The sequence below is a fragment of the Brassica rapa genome, chromosome A10 (genome assembly GCF_000309985.2).
Source record: "Brassica rapa cultivar Chiifu-401-42 chromosome A10, CAAS_Brap_v3.01, whole genome shotgun sequence".
In the NCBI taxonomy this organism is placed as follows: domain Eukaryota; kingdom Viridiplantae; phylum Streptophyta; class Magnoliopsida; order Brassicales; family Brassicaceae; genus Brassica; species Brassica rapa.
This window is the reverse complement of record NC_024804.2, coordinates 11,417,684-11,430,260: the sequence shown is the minus strand read 5'-3', so window position 1 is coordinate 11,430,260 and position 12,577 is coordinate 11,417,684. Positions and strand designations below refer to the sequence as shown.

The window sequence follows — 12,577 nt, the reverse complement described above, 5'->3', positions numbered from 1 at the left end:
AATAAATTTAATATTCTTTCAAAAAAAAAAAAAAGATAGTAACATGAACTTGAAATCTTCAACTTATGTTTTATCTCTCATCATAAAATTGTTAATTGTTATATTATCGAACCTTTTAAAATCCAAACTGAACCACATTTTCACCGCTTGTTAGATCTCATTACGACATCATCCTAGGCTTTCCAAGGTAGACCTTCAAATGTGTTATCTAATCAAATATTTTATCTATCTTTTAGAAAGTGTTGCTTTGACATTTATTACACATATTTAAAAATAATTAAAATGTATTAAATCTTATTAAATGAATATATGTAACTAATATTATTTAAGATAAATAAAATTATTTATAAATTTACAATTTATAATTAATAAGAAATTAAAAATAATTATAATTTTGCACTGAAATTATAAAATAACACTTTTTATGTAATTAAATAATAAAAAATATATTACAAACACTTTTTAAGAAACAGAAAGAGGACATCAATTTTAAAAATTAAAATGACTATATTGAGTTAACAACCCAACCAAGTTACTTGACTCAACTTATCCTCTAACACCATAAACAAACTTTACATTCTCAAGGCAATCGACATGTTTAACAGGATTGATCATGTTTCTTTATCAATAATGTTATGTTACTTCACACCCTCCTAGTTTAGACACACAATAGCTGCAGCATGGAGATTCAAGCTCCTTGGTATCTTTCTATTCTGCATGAAACAATGATATTTTGTTTTATGTTATAGTTAATCTATCAACAAGAATACATGGATTACCTTAAAATCTAAAACTTGCCTCAACATCGTGAAACACACCGGTTCCATCCTCAAGTCCAACCAGCTATGGATTTACCCTCAGAATGCCAACATAAAGAAGCAACAGAAGGTCCTATAAGCCAAAAGGGGAAAATTATTGCCAAGATTTTAAAAACTGAATATTCCTATTTCACATTGTATTTGACTTTCAGTTTCATGCAAAAATAAATAAAGAGATCTTATCAGGCGAAATAGTTCACAACTTCTACTAATGGTAGAGGTCGAGCAAAGCCTCCCAGTAATCTACATAGATTGAACAGCGTGAAGCATTGAAGAACATGAATTCATCTCTAAATTCCTTTTACCGTCGTCACTTTCCATTCCTGAAAGTTAGATGTTTTACAAAATAAATAATGATTAGAAAAATTAGAATTTTTGTAGAGATATCGGATTTTTTGATGATACTATGAAGCATTACGTCATCGGTAAAAGTAATGTGAAACGCCATGGTTATACATAACCGATGATAGATTCAGTAATGAAGTTCTAGAGGTAACTAAGAGAATTACTTAATGGGCCAATTAGACCAGAAAAAAGCTAAGCTCATGACCAGGTTTGTTTTAGGAGAAATACTTAATGGGCCAATTGAGATCCCACTGAAGTCCATTTTGTTTCACGAAATCAACTCAACTAACACGGAAGGAGGTGATGACGTGGCGTAATGAAAGAGAAGCAAAGATGACATGCGCATTCAGAAGACTATCGACAATAATTTCATTTTCAACACTCTCCTTTTGATCTTTTAACCTTATACATTATCTTCTCTTTCTTCCATTTCATCATTCAATGAACGGTTTTGTTTAAAAAAATCAATACCCTATTTTACTAATTAATAATTATTTTCTATATACAAATTAAATAAACATAATTTCTATTTATTTAGAATTTGAAATAATAAAGTTTCATATAACAAATAAGAATTATATAATTTATAATGAGATAATTGGTTTTAAATAATTAGGAGGATATGAAAATATCAAAAATATCTAGAAAGTGATATGTGGCGTCAATGGTCTCTACCTTTTTTTATTTGACATGTTGAATATTTTCAATACTAAATAATCAACATAATCAAATTTTCTTTTTCAACAACATCATTTTAATGATATAAAATTGAATTTTTTATTCAACACCCCCATTTTAAATGGTCGAAGGGAGGATGGTGTAGCTTTATTAGTTAAGATGTTTGATATTTTAATGGATTATGCATGTGTCTACAATATTATACATATATGATATAGGATCAAAACTAAAATACCAGTTAGATGTATAGTTAAACTAAGAAAGTAGTTTTCTTCTAGAAACATCATTAAATGAACATAGTAGATATAAAGATCTATCTTTATAAAATAAAAAATACTGGAAAGTTGAGATTTTACCTTCAAAATGATGAAAAAAATTTAAAAGATAAGAATTGACTGTGAAAAAATAATACAATTTTCTTAATTCATAATTACAAAAGTTTGATACACTATAAATATAGAGAAAATAAATTAAGTAATTTTTATTTTCTTTTTGTTTTGTAACATTTGTACTAAGAAATTTATCTATTCAAATATTATCTATATAAGTCATATATCTTTTATACCTATATAAGTTATGTATCTGTTATACACATAGTCATTGTTTACCTTTATATATATATATATATATATAGTTATTTATTTATTTATTTTTTATTGTTAAAGTTCAACTTTTTCATAAGAGGTGTTATACGGTGAGAAGATTATTAGAACTAGTGTTTTTTGTTTGGAATTCGAATATGGTGGGTTGCTTCTGGTCAAAGAGATCACCACCCGTATATAATTCAAATAGGTACAGTGACTTATATCTCTACGTTTTATGTAATTTGAATAAGAGTTTTTATTACTCTTCTTACATACTAACTGACACACTTTTCTCCCTTGAAAATTTTTCTAGTGTTGTTGTCAATGCTGAATTGAAGATCGGGATGCATTGTAAGAACTGCGCAAAACGTGTCAGAGAAGTAGTTTTCTACTTGAATGGCAAGAAATAAGATTTTTTGTTCACAATATACATTTACTCAGTTGATGGTAATTATATAGTGTTGACGTTATAATAATCGCTTTATTGATATGTTATAATATATTAGGAGTTCGACAATGTGATGTGCATCTAGATACTCAAAAGGTTATGGTCGCTGGTGATTTTAATTTAGATGAGGTGGTGGAAACTGTTAAGAGAAAACTTGGTAAAAGAGCAGAAGTTTTGACATCGACTAAGAAATCTGATGTAGTTTCAAATGAAGATGCTGAATCTGAAATAGTTCCAGAAAAAAATGAAGAAACTGAAATAGTTCTGGAGAAGAATGAAGAACCTAAATTAATTCCAGAGAAAAATGAAGGACCTGAAATAGTTCTAGAGAAGAATGAAGAATCTAATATAGGCCTTCAAAAGGAAGCAAATCCCAATGGATGCACTATCCAGTAAATCTAGTCGAAACATGTAATCACCATAAAGAACTTGGCATGGTGATATGGACCTTGTCGATCTTGAGAAGGTTTAAGTGTTTGATTCACCGTGTTATATATAATAAGACAAATGGAACATGATTTCTTTTTTATTATTTCTTTAGTATTTTTTATTAATGATGCAATTAGAAGATTTCATTGTCAGTATAGTGTGATTTAGTTTGAGTGGACAGAAAAGTCATCATCATTAAAAAGCATTCTAAAAAAAGTGTGGTAAGAATCTCATATAAGAAATTATGACATATAGTAGATAATGTGAGAATGGTTAGCAATCATTAAAGATGGGTTATTTTATTTCGATGAGTTATTATTAAAATTGAAGCACAAATATAGATTCGTCTATATCAAATATGAATTTAGAGGTAAGAGCTAATTTGTGACTACCAAAACTATCAAGGGGGTTACACCAAATGTGAGATCAGTTGCTCCTAGTATTTATGTCATTGTATTAGATATTTTGATTTCTCAATTAAATAGATCTATGAGTATAACTGAAGAGGGAGATGGACGATACATAGATAAGAAGAGGTGAAGAGACAATTGCATTTCAAAAACTTATTGCAACTCACAAAACCAAACCTACAAGAGGACAATGCATGTGGTACAAAGAAGTGAAACAATCACGCACACCGGTAGAGACTATGGTAATGCATCAAAAACCGACCAAAAAATTGTCAACAATATAATATGTGTCCCATAAGTCTTGAAGAAAAGATCAATTTTAATCCATAACATAACTCAGCTTCCCGATGAAGCAATGATATTACAAAGAAGGAGAACGTAAAAACACGATAGTTAGAGAAGTCATACTGTTGACCTTCCAATCCGGTTAAACACAAAGAAAAATCATGTAAATAACATTGAAACTTACGTCAACACAGAAGCACCATCACTATCAACGTAACTATCAGATTTGAGCTAATAGCCTTGACATCAAACATATCGAAAAATGAAAAGGTAAAATTTGAAGGGATTGTTTTGGAAAGCTATCAGTCACTAGTCCTTCAATCAGAGATGAAAAAAAAAAAGAATTTACCGGCTAGAGTTTACGGAGAGAAAACCTTAAATTCAATGAAGTAAAAAGAAAAAAAAATCATGGAAAGCATAGAGACCTATTAACTTCGACCACGTAGGCAAGCTCGGCCCGTACAGTAAACCCGATAACCATTTCTTAAACCCGGTTCGAAATCTCCTGAACCTGATCTAGGATCCGAATTTAGACCGGGTCTAAAACCAATAAGAATATCATCGAAAGAGACCCACGAGGAGTCGACAGAGACAGAGACAGAGACAGCAATGGCACCTTCGTCGTCGAGCGGTTTGACCTTCAAGCTCCACCCTCTAGTAATCGTCAACATATCGGATCACTACACCAGGGTCAAGACTCAGCTCAACCCTCCGCCTTCAGTCTGCGCCACCGAGAACAACGGCGAAGCAATGCTGCAGCCGAACCCTAGGGTTTACGGATGCGTGATCGGCGTCCAGAGAGGCCGAACTGTCGAGATCTTCAACAGCTTCGAGCTTTTGTTCGATCCTTCCTCTGAAACCCTCGATAGGTCCTTCCTCGAGAAGAAGCAAGAGCTCTGTAAGCTCTCTCTCTCTCTCTCTTCTTCTTTTGTCTGTGTTTTGATTGATTCTTCTTGTTTTTTTTTATCAGACAAGAAAGTGTTCCCTGACTTCTACGTGTTGGGATGGTACTCTACGGGGAATGACGCTGAGGAGTCTGATATGCTTATCCATAAAGCCGTGAGTTTTCAAAGTGTTTTTTTTTTTGTAGGATTAAGATTTGATCTGAAAAGTGTGTGCCTTTCGTGTCAGTTGATGGATATCAATGAGTCTCCTGTTTATGTGCTTCTAAACCCGTCAATCAATCACGCACACAAGGATCTCCCCGTTACTATTTATGAAAGTGGTATACTCTTATCAGACTGTTATTAGCTTGTTAAAGTTACTTCATTTTTATTCACTTCCTAACTTTTACTATTGATTGATCTTCGTTACTGGAAGAGTTGCATGTCATTGATGGAATCCCACAGCTCATTTTTGCTCATACAAGCTACACAATCGAGGTCTGTGCTTAAAAGCTTGATTCTTTAGTTAATTTGTGGTGTGAAAGTGGAACTTTGACTAAGATTCTTGAGGTGTTAACCCAAACAGACAGTTGAAGCTGAACGGATATCAGTTGATCATGTTGCACATCTCAAACCGTCTGATGGAGGCTCAGCAGCAACCCAGTGTAAGCCTTTATGCGTCTCTCATACTTGTCACAATCCATTTCTTTCTGTCGCACTAAAGTTTCAGTGATTGCTTGTTAATATGCAGTGGCTGCTCATCTTACTGGGATACACAGTGCCATCAAAATGCTTAATAGCAGAATCAGAGTGCTCCACCAGTTTCTAGCCGCAATGCAGAAAGGTATCTAGTTGAGTTCTTATACTCATCACTGCGGTTTCGTGTCACTAGTCCATGATTCTAGATGGAATATCGAGAAAGACTGTGTTGTTTAGTGCTTTTAGGTGCCAAGGATACTTACTCGTGGGATCTTACTTGTAGGTGATATTCCTTGTGAAAACTCACTTCTGAGACAAGTATCTAGCCTGCTAAGGAGGTTGCCTGCCATGGAATCAGAGAGGTTTCAAGATAACTTTTTGATGGTGAGTTACATTTGCATTATATTCTTTCTAAGTATAGCTTGTTTTCTCAAATATCTCTTATGTAATATCTCTCCTTTTTTGCAGGAGTACAACGACAAATTGCTAGTAACTTACCTAGCAATGATTACAAATTGTACCAGGTTTGTACCCTATCTAACAACATTAGATATAAAGTATTCGACCGCAGAGTCATAGTGATAGAGTTTAGTAGATCGAAAGACTGAGAAATTGTAAAAGAAGTACTCGTTTATAGAAAATAGAAATAGCTCTGCAAGTTCAGATTCAGATCATCATCTCATGTCGATAATGATCTTCATCTACGATCTCATAACGATCGCCTCTAGACTCATATCGTCTACAAAGAACATACAAAGCATAACGAAACTACAACGACTCTATTCCTTTATTAATACTCCATCTCGAGCTGAGAGGCTCTAACCGCTAACCCTCCACTTCCTTCAGAGACTTCTCCTTACTTGCCAGCTCACCCATTTCCTCCAATAAGAATGCATCACTCGGATCGCTGACGTCATCCAACTCCTTATTCATAACCTTCCTTTCCCGCCTCACATAAGAACGTTGGTACTTATCACATAGGCAGGCCAATGTTTTCCAAAACATGGCAATCATGCTACGCCTTTATGTTCTGTTATCATCATTAGTAACTATGAAAGGTGTAATTGTCATTGGACTGATGACTCCGTTTTTATCTGTAAACTTTTTTTTTTGGTTCAATCTGCAGCACCATGGACGAGATGGTGGACAAATTCAACATTGCTTATGACAGAAACGCTCGAAGAGGTGGAAGAACTGCGTTCATGTAAAAGTGTTTTTTTTTTCCAGCAGATTCAAGCTGAAAAATATCTTTCTTTTTCTTTGCGTTTGCCTCGGAGATAACCTATAAATGAGTCTTAGTCTTCCTCGTGATTGTTTCTATCTATGTAAGAAGTTTCTCTGTACTTAAAAACTCTTGTTTGATTTTTTTTCCAAGTTTCCATCGTTAGTAAAAAAGATTTTACGATTGAAGCTTTGTAAACTTTTGTTACACCTAGGCTTTTAGAATTGGGTTATGTTATGGATTATGTTACACCTAATCCAAAAAAGCTCAACCCAAATAAAAGGAAGACAAAACTAAGAAATGAAAATAGAAATAGCCTTTACCTTCCTCCCCAAGGTTTCAAACAAATATAATAAAGAAAATGAAACAGAAATAGAAATTAAAAGTTAATTTTTAAGCCCCCAACCAAATGCAAAAGTAAAAGAAAGAGTAAATCTTCAAATCTGTGGTAATCTACTCATGATCTGGTTATAAACCGATTGTCCGGTCTCCGAAACCGGTTCAACCTTTGGCTCCATCCCTCTACTATGCATCATCGCTTCACTCATCCCGCCCGGTTGAGTCATATACGGGTGAGGCAAACCCGGTAACTTCCCTTGACCAAACCCTAAACCAGGTAGCGAAAGATTAGCCAAACCGGTTTGTCCTAAACCGAACGAGTAACCGGAAGGAGGTCCCAAATGCGGCTGGAAGCTAAACGGACGTCCAAACGGAGACTGATGATTGCTGGCCGTGAGCTGTCTCTCGTATCTGCCACGCGGCTGCTCATGGAAATGGTGGGGCTGAGCGGCTGAACCGCCGCTGTTACCGTTTCCACCGCCGCCGTGGCTGCTGTTGCGCGCGGCGGGGACGTCGTGGTTGTGTTTGCCTTCGTAAGTGGTTATAACGGATTTGAGATCATGAGAAGCTCTCTCCACGTGTTTTCTCACTGTACATCCAGGAGCTGTGCATTTGTAGTAACTCCTGCAAAATAAACAGATGTTTAGAGTTGTAATAAGAAGAGAGGAGAGAGACACAACAACAAGTCTATAAAGAACCTTGGGTTTGGGTTGCCTTTAACAACTTTCTGTCCGTATTTTCTCCAGCGGTAGCCATCGTCGAGAATGTCAACATCACTCGTTGTCTGAACAACGACTCTTGGCTCACGTATAGCTCTTGTTGCTCCACTCATCTCTGCTGCGTAAGCTTCAAGTTTCCTGAAAAAAAAACAAAACGTTTTTTTTAGTCAAAACAGACATACATATACATTTAGTAATTGATTAGTGTTTAGAATCGTTAAAGAACCTTCTTTTGGATTCGGATTCATCTCCTTCTCCTCCTCCTCCACCACCTCCATCATAACCCAAGGAAGCACTCCCATGAGTCCCCCTATCATCTTCGTCTTCTTCATTAGAGAATGTCGATGAAGCATCCACCACAACCACTCCAACATTACCATCACCTGACTCAAACTGACCTCCACCGGTTTGAGCTTGAACTGATCCAGATTGGTTTCCATATTCGAATCCCTCTTGAACATTGTTCTCATTGCTCTCAACTTGTTGTTGAGTGTTATTACAATTAACCCACGTTGGAGCAGAATCTCTCTGCTGCTGCTGCTGTTGCTGTTGTTGTTCAGCTTGGTCAGTTCCATCTACTTGCATTCCAGAGCGGCGATTAGGTGGAGGTTTGGAGTGATTATGAGCTCCTTTGTAGATAATCTCAGTAATGTGACCTTCTCTTGATCTCTCAACCTTCTTCTTCACCGGACAATTCGGGTTAGTGCACTTGTAATAGCTTCGCGGATACTCACTTCCTTTGACTAGCTTCTGTCCGTACTTCCTCCAGTTATATCCATCCTCTGCAGGCGCACCACCAACCATCGAGTCACCACCACGTCTTTGCTCCTCTTCAACTTCCTCTTCTTCTTCTTGGTGATCAACGGTCTCAGACGTCTTCCTCTTCTGGCCAGTGTAACCTACGTTTTTAGTTACATCTTCCGGGGACTGATGAGAAGATCTGTTGTTGTAGCTACCATAATCAACTGGCACCATCTCCGTCCCTCCGCCTTGGAAGAAAGAGGAGGAGGATCTTGACACAGGTTGGAAGGTGAATGATGCTCCAATGTTATCAAAGAACTCGTCTTTCGCCTTATCAGAAAACATTCCATTACTGTTAACACCGGGAAGAAACGGAAACTTCCCTGTAGTTGGAGAAGGTTGAGCCTGCAAAGGTCACACAAAGATTCTCAGAAACAAGAAGTTCAACAACAACGTTGAAAAGGAACACAACTTTGCAGCATCTTACCAATGGGTTAGAGAGGAAGACAGGAGACTCCAGGAGCGTTGCAGGGCTAAGACCAGGAGAAGAGATGGTTAAGCAAGGAGAACGAAGACTAGAAGAGTCCATGGAAAAGCCGGCGTTAGAGCGGATGTTCTCAGTGTTTAGCTTTGGAGTATTGAAACCAGCACGAGCAGCGATTCTTTCTCTCAAACCACCTCTTGAAACGTTGTTGTTCTGTGAGGAATCATTGTTATTATCATTATTGCCAGTAGTGTCTTCTTGTAAACCAGTGACTTGACCATGATTCAAAGAGAGCTCTCTTTCGAGAACACGTTTAGAGGTCTTGTCTTCTCCAATGGACGAGGAGAAAAGCGTTCCCGGAGTAGGGTTGCAAGGAACCCATTCTCCCATTACAGCAACGTTTTCATCAAAACCAGACATTTAAGATCCGAGAAGTTGACTGAGTCTTTGCTTAAACTGTGATGAAACTCCTGAAAAGAAGAGTAAAAGGCAGTCACAATCAGAATCAGAATCTTCTGAAGACATGAGCATAATAAAACTATTAAACAATATTAATCTAGCTAAGTAACACAAAAAGATGACTTGAGACAATTATAACTGAACTAGTGAGCGTAAAAACACAAATAGAAAAAAAAAGAATTTTAAAGTTCAAACCTTTTCTCGGAGTCGACAAAAATAAATCATAGACAAAACAAAAAAAATGTTATAAGAAGAACAACAAGATCTTTTTCTCTTTCACACGTTAATCAACTTTTATGGAATTGAAATATTTGATTTTACGATAATAACGAAATTAGATCGAGAAATATTTGGAAATGAATCATTAGCAGAAAGAAGTGATCGAATCACGGAGGTTAAAAAGAGGAAACAAAAAAACAATAAGACAACGTCAAGTTATAGATTAAACCAGACGGTAAGCAAAAAAACACAAGATGTGATTAAACAAATCATGTCTTTTTTAACAAATCCTGAATTTAAGTTAAAGATTAAAAAAAAAACATTTTAAACGTATGAAAGGATTAAATCACAAAAAAAAAAACGGAAAAAGGAAAATCGATGGAGACAATTCACCTGATTGATTGAAGACGAGGAACCACAAACACCGTCACAGCCGCCGTAGCCGCAAACGGAAGTCGCTAGTTCCGTCGCTAACATCCACCTGCGTCTCTGATCCGACACCACAAACCAAAACCCACCCGACCCGGATCCGAATTTAGCACTCTTTTATGATAGAGATGTTATTTGTTCTCTTCCGTTCTCTGTTCCTCTGGGTTTCACAACAAACCCAGAAAACAAAAGACGATTTTTTTATTTTAAAAAATTATAATTTTGACCTTTGACACAAAACAAAATGATGATGATGATTGTTGGCAAAAGAACAAAGATTTCTACAGTATGATTAGATTAATCACTGTGACTTTCTCACCATCGTTAACAGAAGAAGAAAAAAGAAGAGAGAGAGAGAGATAGAGAGAGAATTATGAAACCATTTTGATATTTTTCTGTGATTGTTGTTACTGAGAAGGAGGATGAGGAGGAGGAATAAAGTTTTGTTTGCAGAGAATGGTGAAGACGATGGTGAATAACATACACAAAGAGCGTTTTTTCTCCCTACTTAATTCTCCTCTTAGAACACGCCACCTGGAATAATCAAGGTGAAGAGAATAAGATCCTCGGCTGATAGGTGCGATGCACCGTGAGGTGTAGAGCAGGTGATCACTAACGAATTACAGTATCTGCCAACTTTTCACATTTATTTCTCTTCCTTATTCATTTTTTCCGGGTTTGGCTATTAATAGGAATACAAATTTATTAAAAAACGGATATTTATTGCCAAAAGCTCCTATTCTGCCACATGTTGAATTAAGAAAAAACTTATAATTACTCTATTACAGTGAACATAGTCTGAATCACATGAAATTCCCAAAAAAAAAAACTGAATTATCCTTTGTGGACGAGAAAAAATAAAAGTTAAAAATAAAGCAGGTTGTTGTTGTTTTTACTATAAGAGTCACATTGGTTAGAAAATTATGGAACAGAAAATCTAATATCTGCAGTGCTATTTATAGTCTAAAATATTCAGTAAAAGGGAGAAAATATTGTCAAAACATTGTCACTCCAGAGGTTCTTTATACGTACTTTTGTGAACTTTATACATTGCAAATTTGCAATGTTATAAAAACGTAACTATTAAACTTAATAATTTTCCGCACTGCTATTTATAATCTACGTATGTAAGTTATACTATGCTAGAAAAAAAATCATTGTGACATCGTCACCCTAGAGCGTCTTATACGCACTGTTTTGATCTTATATACATTCATAATTTTTAACAATTAAACTTAGTGATATAGTAAAATCTCTTTTTGGTTTTGTAAAATCATTGTCGCAAACGTTGGTTTGGCAGTATTTTCACCATTTTAAAGTTAATAATTGGAAACTCCAACTTTTATCCTTTCCAGTATGTGTTTTTGTTTACTGTTTATAATGATTTCATTAGGACTTGTTACATATGCAGAATGACATCCAAAAGTCAAAATGTGTTTGTGTCAGTCTCAGTTTTACAACAATGAGCCAAAAATATGGTTTTTCGTTTGAGCTTATATTAATTTAATTAGTTGTCTCGGATACTATATGATACATATTTGACGTACCCAAATCATCGTTTAGTCGAAGTTCGAACTATTAACATATGAAATTAATAAGAGACACGCAACATATATAGATCTATATGGCAACCAAATATTTCTACCTCAATCAATAAGACGTATAACTGTTTTATTTTGAATTTGACATCTTCTCATACATGCACGTGATTATTATTTTTATTTTCATATTGGTATATTTTACATGCATGCATGTGATTTACACGACACCTTTTAGATGAAACGTATCAACCTAAATTACATCAGAATAGCTAGGAGATACTTTTAATCCATTGTAAGTTTCAGATGCTGCTTACTTGGTTGCATAGAGAAACAGACAAAGATATTACATAATTCATGTTGCTTGTTACATCAGATCTAATCGTGCTAAATAGTAAATATATATTCAAATGTAGATGAAATCTAATATACATTGTAATAAACGGATCAAGAAAACCGAAAATAAAAATCTGAAAAAAATAATTAAACGGACGAAACTACTCTGGACAAAGATCATTTACAAATATTTAAGATACGAATTCCCTAACAATTATAACCACGTAATCCATAAATACAAAATTTTAATAATACTCTTTTGAAAATTATAGAATACATATCATTTTGAAATAAAAAGAATATTATTTAAATTATGTATTTAGAGATTACAATATGGATGTTCAATCCGGTAAAATCGAACCAAACCCAAATAGTGAAAGTGGTTTAGATTTAGTAATACCGAATATACCAAATGGGATGTTATTTTTAAGAATCCGAAGTATATGGATATAGTTTGTTATATAAACCAATCAAACCGAATAAACTGATTAATTAAAATATAGTAGTATAA

General features: G+C 34.9%; 3 protein-coding genes and 1 long non-coding RNA gene across 6 annotated transcripts; 3 read left to right on the top strand and 1 right to left on the bottom strand.

The window, feature by feature from the left end:
- The first annotated feature begins 508 nt into the window (after nt 1-508).
- LOC103845069 (heavy metal-associated isoprenylated plant protein 17) lies at nt 509-4,139 on the top strand. Its single transcript, XM_033281905.1, has 2 exons — nt 509-2,824; nt 2,935-4,139. The coding sequence occupies exons 1-2, from the start codon at nt 2,581-2,583 to the stop codon at nt 3,267-3,269; spliced, it is 579 nt and encodes a 192-aa protein (XP_033137796.1). The 5' UTR covers nt 509-2,580; the 3' UTR covers nt 3,270-4,139.
- Nucleotides 4,140-4,380: 241 nt separating this feature from the next.
- LOC103845068 (COP9 signalosome complex subunit 6a) lies at nt 4,381-6,990 on the top strand. Of its 3 annotated transcripts, none has more exons than XM_009121896.3 (9): nt 4,381-4,895; nt 4,968-5,056; nt 5,129-5,222; nt 5,318-5,379; nt 5,468-5,546; nt 5,633-5,725; nt 5,864-5,964; nt 6,049-6,104; nt 6,707-6,990. In XM_009121896.3, exons 1-9 carry the CDS (start codon nt 4,607-4,609, stop codon nt 6,786-6,788), a joined length of 945 nt encoding a protein of 314 aa, XP_009120144.1. In that variant the 5' UTR covers nt 4,381-4,606; the 3' UTR covers nt 6,789-6,990. The 3 variants fall into 3 exon arrangements, with proteins under 3 accessions (XP_009120144.1, XP_009120146.1, XP_009120145.1); XM_009121898.3 differs by having other exon boundaries at nt 4,381-4,862; nt 6,707-6,985; XM_009121897.3 differs by lacking the exon at nt 6,707-6,990 and adding an exon at nt 6,558-6,576 and having other exon boundaries at nt 6,049-6,155.
- Nucleotides 6,991-7,239: 249 nt separating this feature from the next.
- On the bottom strand, nt 7,240-10,253 carry WRKY2 (probable WRKY transcription factor 2; the record flags this gene model as incomplete). Its single annotated transcript, NM_001302029.1, is given in 7 exon segments — nt 7,240-7,765; nt 7,840-7,999; nt 8,097-9,006; nt 9,089-9,393; nt 9,396-9,411; nt 9,481-9,555; nt 10,157-10,253. Coding segments are annotated over 7 exon segments (2,089 nt in total), but the record flags the coding sequence as incomplete, so codon positions are not given.
- Nucleotides 9,196-10,151, top strand: LOC117128936. The gene is made up of 2 exons (XR_004452380.1): nt 9,196-9,404; nt 9,448-10,151. It is a non-coding gene; the product is annotated as an uncharacterized LOC117128936 (long non-coding RNA).
- Nucleotides 10,254-12,577: the final 2,324 nt, after the last annotated feature.

What these genes read in the sequence shown, in the direction of transcription:
- LOC103845068 (XM_009121896.3), top strand. Translation starts at nt 4,607, where the DNA reads ATGGCACCTTCGTCGTCGAGCGGTTTGACCTTCAAGCTCCACCCTCTA. An exon ending in CGTTACTATTTATGAAAGTG is followed by an intron (nt 5,223 to 5,317) that starts GTATACTCTTAT and finishes CGTTACTGGAAG; the next exon opens with AGTTGCATGTCATTGATGGA. An exon ending in TTCAAGATAACTTTTTGATG is followed by an intron (nt 5,965 to 6,048) that starts GTGAGTTACATT and finishes CCTTTTTTGCAG; the next exon opens with GAGTACAACGACAAATTGCT.
- LOC103845069 (XM_033281905.1), top strand. Translation starts at nt 2,581, where the DNA reads ATGGTGGGTTGCTTCTGGTCAAAGAGATCACCACCCGTATATAATTCA. An exon ending in AGTAGTTTTCTACTTGAATG is followed by an intron (nt 2,825 to 2,934) that starts GCAAGAAATAAG and finishes ATATATTAGGAG; the next exon opens with TTCGACAATGTGATGTGCAT.